At 34.5% G+C, this 20,734-nt stretch overlaps 1 protein-coding gene across 3 annotated transcripts in view; it reads left to right on the top strand.

The window, feature by feature from the left end:
• NBAS (NBAS subunit of NRZ tethering complex) overlaps positions 1-20,734 on the top strand; it is a gene marked incomplete at its 5' end in the record, with an annotated part of 190,930 nt that overhangs the window by 70,155 nt on the left and 100,041 nt on the right. For 2 of the 3 annotated variants that reach the window (XM_082757307.1, XM_082757309.1), the window contains 7 exons: positions 2,405-2,518; positions 4,118-4,275; positions 6,542-6,640; positions 14,072-14,239; positions 14,785-14,898; positions 15,149-15,272; positions 20,116-20,192. In XM_082757307.1, the coding sequence (XP_082613433.1) occupies positions 2,405-2,518; positions 4,118-4,275; positions 6,542-6,640; positions 14,072-14,239; positions 14,785-14,898; positions 15,149-15,272; positions 20,116-20,192 (854 nt within the window). The remainder of the gene's footprint in view (positions 1-2,404; positions 2,519-4,117; positions 4,276-6,541; positions 6,641-14,071; positions 14,240-14,784; positions 14,899-15,148; positions 15,273-20,115; positions 20,193-20,734) is intronic. The other variant, XM_082757308.1, reaches the window with a different exon arrangement.

Below are 20,734 nucleotides of genomic sequence, written 5' to 3'. Positions count from 1 at the left end.
TCTGTATTAAAATAATGTTATCACTTTAATGGTCTCCCTTATGGAAGGGACCTTTTTTACATCTTGGATGTCTATCAGAATGGCAAGGGCAACAATTTAGATTCAAAACCTTTCACTTTTATAAGGCTTTATTATTAAAAATCTCTTGAAATGAGGAGTCATGAAGCTGCACCAGTGAATTTTTTCAAGTCTGAATAGATGACTGAGAACATGCTGCTGATCTGCAGTGGGTTGTATTTTAAGTGACTGCACTGTTGAGGCAGTGAAAGCCACATGAAAGAGGGTTCGAGCTGTGCGTTGCGGGGTATTCAGTAGTCGTGGTGGAGCTGACAGTTAATCTCCAGCATAACAGTGTGCATCAAGATAATGGAACTTTAAATGAGAGAAAAATGGAGATGAGATGAAAAAGTATAGCCATGGACTGGCAGGAAAACAATCCTTATGTTTTATGCTTGTGCTTTTGTAAAAACACGCAGAGATGTATCTGCTGCATCAAAATTAATTAGCTAAAATGGTGGGGGGGGGGGGACTTGGCAGTATGTGACTGCTCAAGCACAGTTAAGAAGAAAGCAGTTCCTTGCTCCAAGTGTTCTTCACTCTTTCCTCCAATCCCACTGATTTTTAAGTAGTAATAAATAGCAGTGCTTATTTTGTTTAGCAGAAATCTGACTAACCATAGTTTCATTATTTCTATTGCCTTTTACTTTTGTCTGCTACTTAGACAAATCTCTCCATAAGTAGTAATGCTGTCAGGGTGAAGTGGTGGGCCTCAGAAGGTGAGTGGCAACTACAAATCTTTTGCTTACAAAATGACAGTTCACATCTAGCTTTTGTAGACAGAAACACCTCTTTGTCATCTGTAATTGCTTTTGCCTGGATAAGAAGTTCCTGGGTTCCAGAGGGCAAAATTTGCAGCACAAGAGCCTTGGATGTGATTAATTTGCAACACCATGTGTTGGCAGTATATAGGGCGAGAGGCCAAGAGATGGGAATGATGGGAAGCCAAAGTGCTCTCCCAGTTATGCTGAGTTAGTCGTGATGTGCTGGGATTAGGGGAATCTTAATTGAGCTAAATAATTAGAGTAACTTCACTTCCTTGAATGTCATTCTAGCACAACTGCTACATCTTACATTTCAAGAAGGCTTTAAAAACAAATTAGGTTTACCTGTGTTGACGATCCTCCAAAATAAAAATAACAACTATGTAATTCAAGAACATGTACTCTTTAAGTGTTTTTTGAAACTGGCTCTGTTTAACCTTCTGAAATATTTGCATTTCATAAGTTGTAGTAATACAGTTTCATAAACCAGTGCCCTTTTCAAATGACTGTCAGCAGTGACTCCATAAAATCACTTCTAATAATAGGAGAGAAACATGAGCAAGAAGTTTGCATTGAAAAACCCACTCACTTTTATTAGTTTCTTGCCATCCCTCCTTCCTAAATTAAAATCAGTAGTATGGAATTATTCCTGTGTACGTTCAGTCACCTGTTCTTATAGTACATGGATATGTGGATGCTGTTTTAGCATGAGCCTGGACCAGCTGGTTTCAGTGAAGTAAATAATTCCTAATTTCTCGTGTTCATTCTAAATTGGAAAAAGCTTTTAAAAAACAATATATATAGATAGCTGATAAAGGGTAACAGGAATAAATGTTATTTGTATTGATTGTAACTGACTGTGAAAAGGAGATGAGTTGTCTGATTAGATTTTCATTTGCGAATGCTGATTTCTTAAAATTAAGGTCAAGACATTTGTCCACAGAGGTTGTTACTGAAACTTCAGTCAGAAGACATCACTAGTATCTGATGTGTTACTTTTAACTTATCCTTTGGGGAGTAGACGTTGTCCAGGGGATCTGGTGATCCATATATGATGTGAGAAAGTAGTTTCAGTTCTACTTTCTAAATTGAGCAGGGAAGGGATTTTAAATGCTAATGTCTTTCACATCTTAGGAATCTTTGTCCACATGAAGTGGCAGCTTAAATTAGGGGCTTTGCTTATTGTAACAGTATAATTATAAATATCAAGATTCTTTTTCTATTGCAATTCACACACAAAAAAGTCAGTATTTGGTTCTATACATCCCTCGTCTTTAATATCAGTTTTAATGTGTTTAATCTGTTGGCTGTCACATAAATAAAACTGCATATGCTTTTCTTCTAAACTCTTTTTTAACCTAGACTTAACATGTTATGTAATTTCTTTAGCCAGCTATAATGCCACTTTTTTTTTTTTTTTAATATTTATCTGTTGCCTCATTTTTAGGAAGAATAAAATGATAATTTTATTTCCAGAAGATGATGTTTTCATGTTGTGGCATATAATTTCCTTAAGAAATAAAGTAGGAAGCTTATGTTGATTATTTCTTCCAACTAATAAAAATATTCAATTTTTCATACAGGAGATGACCAGATGGAGAGAAAAGGTCAAGTTTTAATCCTTTTAGTGGAACAAGCTCTCAGTTTCCAGGACTACAAAGCAGCTAGTATGCATTGCCAAGAGCTCATGACTGCAGGTGAAGTAAATAAATGGGGGCTACATGGGGTGATGGTGGTTGGAAATCTGAGTTCTGATGCTCAGCTCACTCTGAAGTATGTTACTTCAAACTGGTCCATTTCATTCAAAAATCGACTTCATTGTGCAAGTCAGCAGTATGTCAGCTGTAGAAGGCATGTGGTATGAAATACGGTAATTCCCATGTATGTCATGGACCTACAAAATTAGCCACAGTGTCTTCTGGAGCAGCACTGTCTTTTAAAATTTGATTCACTGAGATCTCTCAACCGGTATCACATAATGCGTTTCAAATAAGCCCTCATTTTTTGTGCCAGAAGCTCAAAAATATATCCCATCAGGGATTCCATTTTTAATTGTCTTTTAAAGGCTTTTTTTCTTGTAAGAAAACAGAGTTATAAATTATAAGTTTTACATATAAAGTGGATAAGTTTTTTAAAATATAAATTATAAGGGAAAAGTTATAATTTGTCGTGTTGTTTAAATCCCTTACTTGCTATGTTCTGGTGTTATATTTTTGTTAATGGTCATGTGAAACACCATTGAAATTAAACATGTATATTGGTACATATGCATTCAGTGTCGTTTATACACAGTCATGCTTCTCTGTAAACTTCTGTATGGAAATGTATTTCAATATCCTCAAGTTGTGTTTCAGCTTGCAAAAGTTCATTCACATACTATAAAATCTTATTGTACAGTTACTATCCCACTTGTTGATCTCTTGAAGTAATGACAAGAAATAAAAGTTTGTTAGGCAGCTGGGTATGGCTCTTAGTGTTCCATCCAAAATAGGCTTTATAGGTATTATTGGCTGTAGTAGTAAGTTCTGACTTAGGTTTCTTACTAAATATCACAGAACCCCGATTGCCTGTTACCTGTGGTCACTGTGGTAGATACAGACAGTAAAACTTAAAGTTGGTAGGGCAGGTGTCCAAATGGCTCGTTGCTGCCACAGGGGCATGCAATTTCCTGGAGGTTGTCTGGAGTCGCCAAAACTTGCCCTCCAATGAATCTTAGTTAAAGTATTCAAAGTAGGCTAATGTGCAGGTCTTTTAGATAGACTTCTATCAAAGCTCTTAAAATATTTGTGCTATTTACGTAAGTCTTATATGTGAGGTTATGAATAAAATTAAGTGATATTTTTATGTCAAGATGCTAAGTAGCATGGGTTTTGCTTCTCTGGAATCTTTTTTCTGCCTTAGGATTGAGAGTGTGTGTGGAAACAGAATAATTGAGGTTCTCTTAATGTATCAAGTAATCGTATGTATATTAAAGCCACTCCTGTAATATATTTAATATTATGCACTGAAGTACATTCTGATTTTCTTATGGTAATATGTAAAAATTTAGCATGTAGGCTTACAGATTCCTGTTATAGTGATATCTACAATATGGTGGCCATGAATCTTCTAGATATTTCAGTCTAAAGTTGAGTTATATCTCTTTTCTGGAGCTTTTATGGCCCCTTTCTCAGGGGCTGTGTTGGCAGGAATACCACATACTATTCTCTTGTCTCATCCAGTGAGAATTATGTGGGTTCCTCCTGACACTCGTGAGGCTTGCTTAACTGAGAAGTAAGTTTTGTGTTCTCTTGTAGGTTATTCTAAAAGCTGGGAAGTATGTAGTCAGCTTGGGCAGTCAGAAGGCTTCCATGACTTGCATATGCGTCAGGAACTCATGGCTTTTGCTCTGACGCACTGTCCCCCAAATGCCATAGAGGCATTGCTAGGAGTTAGCAGCTCATTGCAAACCCAGGTAGGTATTTCTGAAACATCTTTCATGCAGTTCAGTGCTTACCAATGCTTTAAAGGGGAATTTTTAATTTTTGTTTCCTTAAATTTGTCTGCCTGCCAGCCCCAGCAAGTTTATAATTTGACTACTCATTATTCTACTTTTGCTATTCTATTTCAGCACCAGGTCTTTTTAAACCATTTTCATATGATGGCTGCTCAAGTAGAAGTGCAATTATATCTATCTTCAGTACTTTTAATGTCTTAATTTATTGCCTTGTTAAACGTTCTATTTGCAAATGGATTTAAATCTTTTTCTGAAGTTCTCCAGGTTCTGTCACCTGCTTATTCTGTGTAATCTAACTTAATTAAATGTCCAATTAAAAGTTCATTAAACATCTATTCTTATTTTTTATGATCATTACCAAATATGTGGTGAAATTCTTTTCTCACTGATTTCAGCCGTTTGATGATTCTGTCAAATATAACACCGTTTTTATCTGAGCCATCTTTATTAACCTTGCAATGACTGACTCTTAGCAGAATCAGCTCTTAAATGTTCATCAGATCATATTATGTCCATGAGAATTATTACTGTGACATTTAAATGCAAGTTATGGCAAGGTGACATACAAACCTATTTAAAGGTCTTATTTTGAAACTGCAGTGCAGTAATTTAGGTTATCAGAAAGTTAAATTTCTGTTCAGTTTAGTTGTGGGTTGGTCTACATGCTATGTCTAAGTCCGAATTTTTCTTAAATCACTGTGAACTCTTATATAGCTTTCTTTGTACAATATAAAAATCTTAGAGGGCTCATGTTCTGTGTCTCAAGACATGGAGGAGAGGGTAGTAATAGATACAGTACTTACGCAGTGTAATAAAGGCAACTCCAAGTGCATATCCTTTTTCTTCACAAAATTTCTGGTGTAGCAGAGCACATGAGAAATATGGGAAACATAAAGGCAGTTTTTGCAGCCTCAGTAACATGATAATGTCAGAATTAAATGCTACAAACAGTTTGAAATGAAGTCTAACTCCTATGAACTGTTTACTTTATATTTACTTGTGTTTTACTATTTATTTTTTTCATCATGAAAGCACTCCAGTTTGAAGCAGGGAGGTATAATTACTAGTTTAAACACAGGTGGACTCTTTCCAGAGTTAATACCTGTACAATATACAAATAAGCTTGTTTCCCTCTCTTATGTACCTATACACAGAATTAGAATTCGAAGTTACGTAAACTTCTGATGCTGTATAAGTAAAAATGTGTTAAACTTCACTCAATTCATTGCCCCTGTATTGCTGTCTTGTTCCTTCTAAAGGCTTCTTTTCCTCTTAGTTGTAATGCATTATAGCTGCTCATCCACTGGTTATTACCCTCTTGCATCCTACTTTTCCAAGGGAAAACATTTTACCTTCTTTATTCACAAAGCTTGATACTGAATTGGTTGCTGAGGGTTCTTTGTTAGTACAATATGATTTGTTACAAACATTCAGTGATAATTTATTTGATACTTGCCCAAGGAAGCCAAACCCAAGTCATGATTTCCATGAAAGAATGCATAATTGGTTTCTTCTGCAATTACTTTCTCCAAAAGCTAAGCATATTTTTTTCAGCACTCATCATAAATGGCCTTCTGTTCTGTCCAATGTGTGTGTCTTAGTGAGCAACCTGATTCAGTGGGAGGTATCCCTGCCCATGGCAGGGGGGTTGAAATAAGATGATCTTTCAGGCCCCTTCCAATCCAAACCATTCCATGTATGTAGGTAGATACATGCAAAAAATCTTTATCAGAAGTTCATGGTGAACAGTTGATGCTGAAAGACTGTAACTGTTTTGTGGAACTTCATTAGTCTATAGCCTGCGGAAATTCTGTTCATGTGACATTTGTCTCTCTGCTTACCCATCACCTTAGAGGCACAGTTCCAATAATGAGTATTTTTCATGGAAGTTCTTAGCTGACGTGGTACAGAAACTTATAGGTAGTGTAAAATAAACAAATATAACAACTATAACAATCAAAAAAATACAATCCTTACGTTGTACGGAAAAAATATTTCACAGAAAACAAAGAGAAGGGAAGGTCATTTAGCCTAAGGACTATAAGAGTGAGAGGATGTTAAACAATTGTTTTCTTCTTCTCCCTGCCTCCTCTATCCCCTCACTTCTTTTTTTCTGTTGTGGAAATTTTTGCATCAGAATTTCTTGACTTTCCTATGACATTGGAATTATAGTTCTTAATAAGTATTTGTCTGGTAAGGGATTATATTTATTCTGTCTCTGTAGATTCTTTATCAAGCTGTGAATCACCAGTTGCTTCCTTCAGAAGGAGATGAGAATGTAAATAGCTCCATACCCTCTTCGCTGATCAGTAAGGATACAGAGGTGAGCTTTAAAGTTTTTAAAGTAATAACAATTGTGTTTTGTATTACGTTGAAGAGCTGAATCTGAGTGTGAGCATCATCTACCTGTTTACTACAAAAATACGCAGCATTAAAGGCTTCTAATTAAAGGCTACTAATTTTTCAGTCTTAGATTACTTTAGGTTTACCTTTGCTTGTATATTTTTGCATAGTCTGTTCTGGTTTTTTGTTGATTCTTTGTAGGCAATCTTAGCAGCACCATGGGGGGTGGGTGGGAGGGGGAAGCAAAACATTTGCAAATAAACCTGGGCTATGCATTTAATTCAAAAACATCTTGAGTTAAACTTTTTTTCTTTTTTACTGCGCATCATGAGGTATATGGTGTTTTCACCATTTTTTGACTTTCAGATATTGCATGTGAAATAATTATAATGTGCAAGATTAGAAGGTACATCAACTCTTAAAGCTTTGTGGGGAATAGAGGCATGGGGAAGGGAAAGGTCTACTGTTCTGTTTACTTTTCATGTTTATAGTTTTAACAAATCTAATTTTGTACATGTACGATTGGAACTACATTTTTCTCTTCAAAGATGATGCTATTTACTATTTCTGAAAGAAATGAAAGGCTCTTTCAGCCTCTACAGAGAGTGGGAAATTACAAGTTTAATTTAAAAATTTCTTTTGAAAAAGTAGATTTTTAATGTAGTTCAGACCCTTTATTTTTCCCTTCCATCTTTTCTGTTCAACTCTTCCTGTAGATGATAAACAAATCTCAGGGTGGTAGGGGAGAAATGTTAACCTGAAAGTAGGAAGAATACAGTAGGAAGAAAGAGAGGTGGTTCGTGTTGTATAGCTTGGTGTTTTGAGCAGAATATTTAAATTGCAGCCGATTTCTTGTCATTATTCCATTAAAGGAGTTTTTACCAATAATAGCTATAGATGGAACATGTTAGTCTTTGCATTTGGTATATTTAACACCATGTAGCTAAACAATAAATTAGCCCCTGCCATGTTATTGGAATGGGAACAGAAATTCTGTATATGTATGTATTTTGTGTATGCATATGTTTGTGTATACATACATGCATATTTCATACAAATGTACATACATATACATATATAAAAGTAACAAGATGGGCAGGAGAGTGAAACAGCACTGAAAACAGCATTCAGCGTAAGTGAGGTAAACTTTTACCTTATGTATCTGGATATCTAGAATCATTGCCATGAAGAAGAGGTCTGTTTATTAGCATGAACACATTTTATTTTCTGGGAATTGGTAAATAAATTCATCTGAGAGCAAGATTGTCAAATAAACGTTAATAACATTGTGGAGCCTTTTGATTAGGGCATGGATGCATATTTTAACAAATTGTAACACACGACAAATTTGTCACATCATCTTTAATATGCTCTGGTACTATCAAATGTTTTGTTGTGACAGAACAATTGCATGTGCATATAAATGAATTCAGAAATACACTTAAGGGTTTATCAGTCTTGAGTAAACTCACTAATTAGCTTAATTATCAGTTCGATTTAGATATCTGAAGCAATTTTAACTAGAGTGAGGAATTTGCATTTAGAAAATTGTTCACTCTTATTTCATCCAGTATACATTCTTTTCTTTTTTTTCCCCTTTGTTGTGGTTAGTTGTCTACAGTTGGAAGTCTGCACACAGTAGACTGGGCAAACGTGTATGGTGCAGCATTGAGAGTTTTCATTGTTTTTGTAACACAGCTTTTGTTTTCTAGTCAAAATGTTACACTATGAAATGGGTTCTGTGTATTTGTTAATTTTAACTTAATGTCTTCTCCCAGTTGATTTATATGGGAATAATAGCTTCTTTCATTTTTTACAGTATTTTGCAATGACACAAGAGGAAACATCCAATAATATTTCGAAATTGTGTAAACTTACCTTTTTTACAGACATGAAATATTAGAAGTGCACTATGTTCAAAAACTCTCTCTGACGTAAATGAATCCCATAACTGCAATCACTGTAGTTGCACGTCAAGTAGTTCTTTCTGCTTCTTATCTTCATTGTCTTGCACAGAATTTCAAACTATAATATCTTTTTGCCCTTTCTTTTTACTCCTTTCTTTACTTGTGTTTTGACTTAAAACATTCTTTTCTCAAGGACTTGACAAATGTTCTTCTTCTTCAATTACTGATAACTTTTCAATTTAGTGCTCAAAACATAATTTTCCTTTTAACTAAGGTTAATTAAGGTATATGTTTTTGGGCATCTCTTTCTCTGTTACTTTGAAAATACCTATCTGTTAATGAATCAACCTTCAACCTTTCTTATAATATCTTTAGAGATCTTTTTTCTACCTCTTCTGGTATTGATTGTTAGTTGTCACTGCCATTTTCCTGTGATACCAGCCCACTGCTGGTATTCCTGTGATACCAGCCCACCAGCTGCTGGTTATACTTTTCAATTCTTCTTTTTTTTTTTTTTTTGGATGTACAGGAAGAACTCTCTATTAATGTCTAAACTCATCTATCTTTGTTGTATTAAGGGTATTTGTTTTTTTTTCCAAACATTTTTTTCCCCATGAAACTTGCAGGAATCTCGATAAGCAGCTGGCTACTTATCTTCACAAATTATGTGCAAATGTGTCACCTAACATACCTGTCATATTGATTTAAGTAAGTCTTTGTATAAAATTCCTGACTGCTACAATAAAGATGCACATAATTATTCTGTAGGAACTAATGTGTTTACACATGTACTTCATGACCAAAGCACCTGGCTTGTCACTTGTGATGGAACTCAGTGGAACCATTGGAGAAGTTATCCTTTTGAAGCTACAATGACTCCAACGTAGTAGAATATTTTGCTTATTAAATTTCCTTCATGCTTACCATTTGTTCTCTATGTAGTGTGCTGCAAGTGCCTCAACAATTCATCTGCTGTTCAAACTATCTCAGTGAGAAAAAATAAGGTTTTGACTCATTAAAAGCATTTCAAAATATTACTGCTAACATTATTAAAATATAATTCTTAGTTGTGAGATGCTGTGTTGTATATAAGCAGTAAGGACAATAACCACTGTAAATCTTGCCTTCTAAATGAGCTCTGACTTTGTGCTTGATCTTCTTAATACTTAAAACATGTGTTATGTCCATTATAAATAAAATAATTATCTTTTACATATCTGAATGTGAAAATTTAATTACTGTATACTGTCACAGTAGCCCAAGATAAATTAATGGTTTCATATTTCCTTGGAAAGGAACTTCTGATAAGAGAGTAGAAATGATTTGAAGATACTCTTCTCTAGAAATTATAGGACTTTTTTCTTAAATGTTGCTTAAAAGAAAAAAAAAAGTTCCTACTAACTGAGAATTAGCATCTTGTTTTCTTTTTGGACCCATGCTCTGGATCTGGAATCTTTTTTAATTACTCGCATATGTGAAATTTGTGTGTCATGCATCCTTATCATTGCTGATTAGCAATGGTTAGGGAATGTTTTACTTCTGTAGTGTATTCAGGGAAATGTTCCACCTGGAATCTGTGGAACTTCAGGGCAAAAATAGCTGCAGTTTCAAATAGCTATGATACATAAATCTTTATACATACACACATTTATATGTATGAGATTAACTGGAGCTGTGTTTTGTGGCTTAGTAAATATACTGGTTTTAATTGTGTAACAACAAAATTAGAATGCTCATAGAAAGAGGTAGCTGTAACTCTTGATGGTATTTTATTCACTAAGTTCATTTAATGTCACCGAACTCTTGTGCTGAGGAAGAGAAGATCTCAAGGTGGAACTCCATACTTGTACTGTGTAAACTGCTGCTGGCAATTTAATCAATGAGGTACAGAGAATAATGCAACTAACCAGCCATTAGGTGCTTGATTCACTTACTTAATTACAGATACCAACAATTTGAGATGTCCTAAGGCATCTTTCCTGTCCTTTAGCTACTGACCGAAAAAGTCTAGGTCCTCTTGTCAGATCTATGAGTGTTAGACAGATATCTTAATTACTGCCATGTATTGCACACAGTCATCAAAGCCCGTGTTTAAGTAGTTGAATGTAATCCATTGTCTCTGCTTAAGGCTGAATTACTTTCTAGTTTGCAATGACAGTAATAGACTTACTGAGACTTTAGACATTCAGTGACACCTGAAGGTTATAATCTTGAGCTGAATCCTTTCTGTAGTTTCTCATCTGTTTTAATTTATCTGAACTGGACGGGAATTTTGATGTAGACAGGTTCATGATAGAGGTGTTGTACAAAAATGGAAAACAAACAAACAAACAAAAAAAACACAGAAAAACCACACCTTTCAAGACACAAAACAGGAATGTACAGTATACATGGATGCATATGTAAAAATATTTAAATACCTGCTTTCTGGTGGGAGTACCAAAAAGCAAAAAAAGAAAAGTTAAGTTAAGACTTGATGTTTTGTCTAATAAGTAGAGTCTGTTCCACCTCGCTTTGTGAAATTACGAAAGTTTTAGGTAACCTTCTATGTAGTCAACCTATGCAGGTTTTCTTTAAAAATAACAGATGTTAGTGTTAGCATTTATTTCCTTTTAGTGAGGTGGGGATTAGGCACTTTTCTGAAGCTCCAAGTGGTAATATGAAGGGAAGTAGCCTCAAGTTGCACCAGGGAGGTTTAAGTTTGCTATTAGGAGACGTTTTTTAATGAAAGGGTTGTGCGGCAATGGAACAGGCTGCCCAGGGAAGAGTCCCCATCCCTGGAGGTCTTCAAGAAATGTTCAGATGTAGAACTTGGTAGCATGGTTTAATAGTGGACTTCAGTCCTAGGGTAAAGGTTGGACTAGATCTTCTTAACTTGAATAGTTCTATGACTCTGATACTTCACAAGACTATTAACTCATAAGGTGTATTAGAAGTATGGTTTCTGCATGTTTTGACCCTTGTGCCTTGGCTAACTGTCATTAAAAACAAAACAAAACAAGCAAAAACTATGTTACAGGTGTTTTAATTTATCCTATTCTATGGCTTATTTAAAAAAAAACAAAACAAAACAACAACAACAACAAAAAACACAGTTCGCTTTGCTTTTTGTCATTGGGTTAGACTGTTTAGAATTATATTTTAGTATTTAGCTGTTATTTTAGGTTATCTTGATAATTTACAATTTGTTGGCTGAGTCTTTTTTATATAAAGTTAGATTCGTACAAGTTTTTAGCTGCTATATGAAAATAATTTCCCTCAAAATCCCCAAGCTATACTACCTTACTGAAGTCATAATTAAAGGACACGATTAAAGTTATCCTATTAAATGGGGTCTTCAATAATCTTTAAGAAATCAATTAGTTTATCAGAGGTTTATTCAGGATAGCATGGAGTTATGGTAAGTGTTGCTGTTCTAGGTACACAGCGGCTCTTCAGATGACAAAATTCTTACTTGTGCAGAAAATACTGTAATGATGGTTAAAGTTCCGTTTAGGGAAATCAATAAATCACTACCAGAGTTTTTCTGATAATGGTTGAACTATACTAGCACACAGTCTACTGAAGGAGTTTTATTTTTAAAAATGTTTTTCTCAAATGCAGTTGAAAATTTGGAGGGGAAAAACTCTGATTTTTGTTGTTTGTTAATTCAATTAATCCTCAGAATCAGAGTCCTGAAGCAACTAGTGAAACTTGTGTTCTCTATATACCATTTAGAATATGTTATGAAAACTTTAGTGCAAGTAACAAAAGAGATTCATTAAAAACAATCAAACCAACCAACAAAACAAAAAAACACAATGCTGATTAACAAGAATTATTGTTTCCCCCTCCCCACTGCTCAAAAAAACCCACCAGACCTAGGCTGTTGTATTGCTGTTTATTCTTCAGAGGAGTAAAAATTTTGGTGTATTACGCTTAGCATGTTCTTTGTTCATTTAGTGAAGAGCTGAAATTTGGAATCTCGTTGACTAGTTCATTAGTGGTGTTCCTGTGAAATTCAGAATATAAATTTTAGAGAAGATTGGAAAAAATAAATAAAATGCTGAAGTCTTAAAGGAAAGAAAGACGTAAAATGGGCCTGCTACTTTAATGATCAGGTTAAGGCAGTGAATAATACAATTACGGGTACTAAAAATAAGGTTGTCTGCAGTGAAATTTTACCTTGAAGCTAACAGATGTTTTGTCAATTAAGTTCCTGTGGGGCATCCCTCACTTGAGCATAACTCAGTATCCTTTTGCTTTGATGTCTGAAATTTTGTCACAAGTTAGTAAGCTGTGAATTAATACTTCCCCTTCACTTATTAGTTATGCAGGTAGAATTCTCCTACTTCTGTAAACTTTGGTGTATGGGGAAATGAATAATTGAACTGTTATGAAGAAGCATCGGAGATAAAGCTGTTGAAATTTACTGTATGGATGGGAATATGTATATTTTATGTTGCTGAAGGCAGTATTTACATTAGCATGCTAAGGATATGGTTCTATTCTAATGTGCAAGTTTTGTAAAGCATACCATGGACATGAACCTTTCATGGCTGGAATAGTTAGCACAGATCGACCAAAATGGATATTTTGAGTATTAATTAAATGCTTTACAAGAGGAAGAGCTGATGCAGAAACCTCCATTTGCAGAACGTCCTCTAACTGATTTTAATGTGAGTCTGCTGAGGCTGAGTGAACACATTTTGCAGGACAACATGCATATGTTGCAGAAGCAGCTCAAGCTTGGGAATAGACTAGGTTAGGATCTTGGATTCTTTTTTACAGTTTGTTAGGTTTGCTAGATTTGTACCTTGAAAGTGCTAACTGCAGAATTTCAAATCTTCTTTCTCACTTGGTCTGGAGATGAGCGTTTACATCTCTTTTTTTCCCCACGGAACTGTGAGGATTTTTTGTTGTTGTGATGTGAAGGGACAAGGGGTAGAATGTGTCTACATTATCCACCTTTGTTTGTCTTGTGAGAATGCTACTTTGACTTCAGCATGGGGAGCTCTGTTTGCTGTTGTAAGTGAAGTTTGTGAAGGTTGTGTGATGAAAGCATATTATACTGAGAACTCATCTCAATAAATGCTACCTCTATTAATGCGAGATTATATCTTCTATCAGCATTCTTGAATTAGTGATGATTCATTTTAGCATGCTCAGTCTCCTCATGTATTATAGATAGGTTTGTTATTTTAATAGCAGTACTCAACAGTTATGTAACACATTACCATTATAAACTTTGGAATTATACACAGCTGATATCTGTGGACACGTGAGATTGTACGAGGGGCACAATGTTCTATTGATCATACTACTCACTGCAGATTGAGACTTAAATCACTTTTAAATTTAACTTTTTTTTTTTTTTTTTTTACAACATCTGTTGCCTAAATTAATGAATGTTAAAATAAATTATTAACATAGTGTGTGTAAACTAATGTGTTTTGGCTTTTAGGTCTTAATCTAATTAAAGCATGAGTCTAATGCTTACCATTGTGTGTTGGATATGCTCACAGGATGAAACTACGGTCTCCTCTAGCCAGTCTGCTGATTTGTTGTACTGGACGACAACAAAAACCATGAAGGTGTTGTCTAACACAACTATGACTACAAAAGCCATGCTGCATGCTGTCAGTGATGGACAGTGGTGGAAAAGATCACTAACTTATCTTCGACCATTACATGTAAGGGATTGCTGATAAGTCTCGAGATGCTTACACATTCACTGCAATGTTAGAGTAAAAACAGGGCTCCTTTGTAGATACACCTGACAACTGAAGAGCTCAAATTGATAAGTTAACTAGAGATGACAAGGGACAGTTTTCAAGCAAATCACAGTGAAAGAATCCATCTAAAGGTGTTTCCTGCTTCTGTTTCCTAATCTGTTTTTTATTTTTTTTTTTATTTTTCTCGCATAGTGTAAAGGCATAGCTTAAACTTTACAGAACTTCAGAACTTTGGGGAATAAAGCACAGTGAAGTCAACTCTTTGCATACTGTCTATTTATATTCAAAGCTCCAATACTGCTTTTGAGTGTGATTCTCTCTCTCTGTCTTAATACTGAACTTGATATAACATCGCTTTATTTAGGATGACTCTTACCTTGATCCCAGTTGAATTCAGGGATCTTTCCATTTACAGGTGCTTCCCTTCTGAACTGCAGTTAAAAACTTTGTAATGAACTTTTTTTTTTTTGTTGTTACGACACACCTGTACTTGTTTTTCCCAGGGCCAAGAATTTGGAGATGTGTTAAAAAGTGGGCCTGGAGAAAATGTCACTGTGGAAAAGCAAGGCTGTCATCCATTTTATGAATCTTTAATTGCTGATCCATATGTTGCAGAAGTAAGTTTCTATGACAGGATTCTGAATTGTTTTTTTTTTCCTCTCTGTTGAGATCTTCTAGTTAAGTAACAATATGGATTTTATATTGTGTGTTTGCCTTGCAAGGATTTGAAATTTTGTGCAATAGTAGGAAAAAAATAATTAAACAGAAATTAAAGCAAATGCAGGAACAGAGGTTTATAACTGTATCTGATGTAACGTAACTGTAGACTGTAGTGCTCATGCATCAGTTATCTTATTTTCCTTCTAGTCTGAAAGCAACTATGGCACATACCAGAACAATTCTTTGGAAAGCTTTGCAGAAGTATTGTTGAGAACAGAGAAACTGACAGAGACCAAGAGTGAAGGAAAAAACCTACTCCCAACTACAGAAGGTATGGGTATATGTGTATTCACTTCTGTATTTAGTATAGTAACTCTAGGAGAAGCTACAGTTAGGTTTAAAAGTGGAGAAGAGTACGTAATGCTTTACTCTTATTTTGGTAAGTAGTCTTGATAGAAGTAGTTGCAGTTTTCAAGAAAAGTATTTCTAAAAGGAGTTGCTCAGTAGGGAATACAAATCTGAAATCAGAAAGTCGGCTTTAAATAAGTAGAAATTGTTATTTGAGGGCTGACGTACACATTATAAAGAGAAAAAATATTGAAGGCTTCCTGTATACTATAAAATACCATAACTAAAAGGAAATTTGCGACTCAGTGTTAATATCCATTTGTTATTTGTTGAGATCCTGTGCCATTTATACAGGAGTTAGTATTACAGGATCATTAGAGTATTTTGATACATAACAGCTCACCTTCAGTTTCTAGAATCAGCAGAACTTTTTCTTTCGAAATTTCTAGATTTTATAGATTATACTTGGTAATTTGTTAACTGAAACAGTTTCACTTTTTAGAAGCAAAACAAAAAAAACTACATTTTTTTTCTTGTTGCTGTCTCCTGCTGGTGTAAGAAATGAAGTATTTAAATATTTACATGCTGTTACTGTCTTTTGAAGAGGTCTGTGTTATATTTTACTCTATGGGAAGTTCTGCTATGAAAAATGAGTGTATTAAATCACTTGCAAAGTTTCAAGTGAAGCTTGCTGTATAATCCATATCATTTTATTTCAACCGTTTAGTGTAAAACAGCATATCTGTTTTACAGGTATACAATTCTCTATTTTTAGATGTGTGATGTTTCTACAGATAACTGGTACCGTTTTAATAAAATAAGTATTAGAGAAGGTCAGCATCAGCAAGTTTAAATGAGGAAGCATTTATTTATATTTTGTACTTTTCAAACTTTGTCAATGCAAAAATAATGTTAAGTCTGTACAGGTTATCTCTTATCTTACATTCTGAGAGCTTGTGATGCCTGTGTCTTAAAGGGGAGGGAGAGGCAAAGAGTAAACACGTTCATTACTTTCTTACAGCAAATGATGTTAATTGGGAAATCCTTGGTGATGCTTCCTGCTCTAACTGGAACTGCTTGGTTACAATTCAGTGGGTGCCTTTGAGATCAAAATTTCAGGTTTGGGGACTTGAAGAAGAAAAGAAATTTTAGATTCCAAGTTTAGTTTTTGAACTTCTACCTTCCTACCGGAAACTGGACTATTAAACATCAGTTCTGTCTCCAAAGATCTATACAGGAATTTGTGTCAAGGGGAGTGGAGGAAAAAAAAGTTTCAGAAAAGGCATAGGAAAGATGAAATGAACTTGTTCTCTGAAATACATTTTATTTAGAGGAAGGGTTGTCTGTCAGCACATATCAATAAGAGAACTTTTAAAGAAAAGGTACATTGTGTATTTTGCCAAATATTCTATTATTGTAGCAGTTCATTGTTATACACGTTTGAGAAAAGCTGAACATCTTCCCCAGAGGAAGTGTGTGAGATAAAACTCAAGATTAAGTTTGCTGCTGCTTTGTGGATGTAGGATTTGGTATGGTCACAAGCCTTGGACTTTGATCTTCCATATACTTTTAAGTTTAGTGAGATATTATCACATGCTAAATGAACAATGATAACTTGCATCTTTCAACAAAACATCTGGGTATCAGTAAGTTAGCTTTCATGAAGAAATAATTTTCTTCTCCAGTTTTCTATCCAAGTAGGCTTCTGGCATAAAGTCAAAATGTGCACGGGAAATATTAAAAAAAAAACAAAACAAAACAAAAAAACAAACACAACAAAACAAAAACCACAAAAACAAAACAAAACCATAAAAACAGAATACATATATATTTATATATATTTTTTTTCCTAAGGAAATACAGCTTGTAGAACACTGTTTCATTGCTTGTAACTTCTTGTCCACCCTATTTTGCAGCCCTGTAATGTTTAATTAATTTGGCATAGGTCTTTGTCCCCATAAGTTTTGTTAAGATGTGCATTGGAACAGAGTGGCATCCTGCTAATATCTGTAGTCTGTGATTTTAAACTCAGTGGATTAGTACGTCATTGAATTCCTGTAGGGTTTTGCTTGGAGACATAAAACTGTGTGACTTTAGTCTTTGTACTTACATGTACGTATGTGTAAGTAGGAGGATATATAAGGATACATGAACCCATACTGGCACACAAGCACAAAGAAAGCGCGCGTGTGTTTATGTATTTATATATATATATATAAGTATATATATAATCCCTTTCTCAGAAGGGATGTCAATGGAAGCAGTTCCTACTCTCAAGTAGTATTTTTGCAGCTGGGATACCTTTGGGTTGAGCTTCATTCAAATACAACAGCGTTCATGAAGTCATTTTGTGGCCTTGTATTGGTGCTATGTTGTTGGTCATGATTGCTATCTGAAAGGTGAAGATAAATGTTTGTTAGCTGGGCAGTTGTCTTGTTGGCGATTTTAAGTTCAAAGAAAATGTGGAGTTTATTGTGTTATTCTTGTGGTTTTGTGGTCAGGAATTTTCCAGAGAAATGGAAAAGAGGGCAGAGCACTGGTTCTTTTCTTCCTCCCATCTTTTTCTGTTTGACTAGTGGTGGTTGTAAGAACATTTAAAGTAGCATAGCTTTTGCTCATAGTACAGAATACCAGTTTTGCAAACTAACTCATAAAGATTTTAATATTAGATATTTCTAGAGTTCTATTATTTTTGCTTGGACAGCATCCAGGTTATTTTGAATGCAGCAGAAACAAGCTGTCAGCAGCAAGAAACTATTGGTAGAAGCTATTTGAAGCATAGTTCCTGATGGACAGGTTTGTATTTGCAGTAACTTTAATGCTGCCATCCTGACGACCTCTGCGATGCCTTGTCACATAGAAATTTGCTTGTTGTGTGTGGCTGAGGGCCAGCACATAAATCAACTAAGTCAGTCTGGTGGCAAATTAATGATAATCTGAAAATTGTAAGTGATCATTCAAGCCTTTTGTAACTTATTCTTTGGAACAAAGAATTCACTGGGAGGTCTGTGTGTGTAAAATAAAAATGCTTCTTGCCAGCATGCACTTAAGAGTAGTTTATGCAATGTGGAAATAAAAGCATTTGAGACTTTCTTAAAATGTGCAAAGAGCTAAGCTGTGGAAAGAGGGTTCTGCTGCTTTGGAAAAAAAGTCCATGAAAAAATGAAAACATTTTTTTTTCCTTGTATATTTAAAATTCCTTAAGCAATTTCTGATCCACATTTCCTAAGATTTTTGAAGTTGCTTCTGGAATTAATAATTTGCATTCTGTACCCCTAAAACTAAATGTTGAGTGTATCATCAGAACCATTATTTTTTAAGTGTTTGTTGAAGCTTCTGTAATAACCATGGTGACAATTTAGTACAGAAAAATATATAAATGAGATCCTGTTATTAACCAACAAATCTCAGGCAATCACATTGTGTCTGTGCCATGTTGGTTCTCCTATTTGTGTAAAGTAAAATATAATGATTTCTATTTTTAAACTAAAAAAGCCCTTAGTATAAACTTAGGAAAAGCAGATATTTTTTTGTCAGTTGTACTGGAAGTATATATTTTTTAGAATCATTATTCTTTGTGTTCATTTCTACTGCGTTCTTGTGCTGAAATTTTTGATTGCAGTATGTGGCAGGAGCAGGGGAGTTATTGTTTGGAGATGGTTTTGTGTATGTGTGCTTTTCTTTTTTTTCCCCCCTAACTTTTTATTGAGTTTCAATTGAAATGTAAATATCCTAGAAGAATGCTAGCTAATCTGATTTGAATCACTGTATAAAAGGTTGCTGTTATTTTTCTTCTCTTTTCCTAAAGCCAGAAGTGAAAAGCAGATATAAGAATTACACTATTTAATTTATATTATTTATATTTATTTTAATTGATTAATCTGAATTTATAGAATTCAGTAAAAAGACCTGAATTTGCCCATTCTTCCAGATTTCTTAACTTTCTTCATAATAACTGTTCATTTTCCTCAGCTACTTTCTTTCTAAGCTTAGCTTTAGAATTTATTAAAATAATCATGAACATTCAATTAAGGAAGCTTCTTTTTTCATTATCCGTGTGTTATTTACTAAATGAACTCATTCTAGTTAGTGATACCTTCCCGTTGACATAGTTATCCAAACTTTAGATTAACTAACTGTACCAAGTCACTATGTGTAACTTGTCAGTTGGATAATGTATTTTAGGTGTACCTGTCAGTGATTTATTTAGATGATTTCTTAGTGACATTTTACAGTATGCATGATCCAGATCAGCTTGTTTCTCTCTCTAAAGTGCCTGGGAATTCTCTTGCTTATACTTCTTGCTTAGTTTCAATAATCTTACTTAAAAATGTATGCTACTTGTTGCACTTTATTTTTTTTTTAAGATAAAAGTTTTCAATATAGAATCTTGCTTTCAGTGATAAGTGAATTAGAGCTCAGGCTTGAAGAAAAGACATTTTGTGACACTCCTCTGGTTGGTATTTTGTAATGTTCACATCATTATACCACTGCCTCGACTTTACAAGCAACATGTCTACTTGTTTTGAATCATTTCAGATGGTATTTCAGTGGCTTTGTTTAGCATCTGTTACTGCACAGTCACATTCTTGTTTGGTTAATGCATGGAACACTTTGCCTGGAAGTCAAGGTAAAGCTGTTCTGCAGTTTAATTACATATTATCTGTTTCTGGATTGCGCTGATTAGTGTTTAATTAAGTATGTATAGGGTGCTTCAAGCTAGTGTCTAATAAAATAAAGTTAAACTGAAAACATTTAATTTGCTAACTGTCAAGGCTGGATGGGTCAGTAATCAAACCTTTATTTCTTTTCTGTGTATGTTGCAGTTCTGCTACAACTGGCAAGCGATGCTTTACCAAATGATATGGCCTTGTCTCTTGCCTATCTGCTTGCACTGCCACAGGTATGTTGATAGTGATTTTATATATACATATATATATATATATACACACACACATATATATATATGTAATATGCTTTTACCAGTAAATATTATTCTGGATTTCAGAATTTCATAAGGAAATGTATTTTCTGTAGGGCTTTAAAATTTGTCTTTGAGATCAATTAAATATAAATAAAAAAGTTTGGGCTGACGCATTTAAAGGTAGCTCTAAACAAATGCTGTTGGACTGATTTATGAGTGTGGTACTGGTGAAATAACACATTTGATAGAAGTTAGACTGCCTGACTGACAATTCCAGCATAGCTCAGAAATGCAGGTAATACCTTTATTGTGTAGAAGAAGGAAAGACTTAGTTTGGAGATCATTTTGGTTAAGTGTGCAAAGGGAGAAATACAGAATACAGAATTATCACAATACAGAATTATCTTTGTGTGGGGGGGAGAGGAATTTAGTGACTTATTTCTGTGCCAAAAAAAACATAGAATTATTTGTAAATCACAGCAAGAAGCTTTTAGAAAGTTTGTGCACTTAACATTGTATGC

The sequence above is a fragment of the Aythya marila genome (assembly GCF_965140915.1).
Source record: "Aythya marila genome assembly, chromosome: 3".
Classification (NCBI taxonomy): domain Eukaryota; kingdom Metazoa; phylum Chordata; class Aves; order Anseriformes; family Anatidae; genus Aythya; species Aythya marila.
This window is presented reverse-complemented; position numbering and strand designations above follow the sequence as displayed.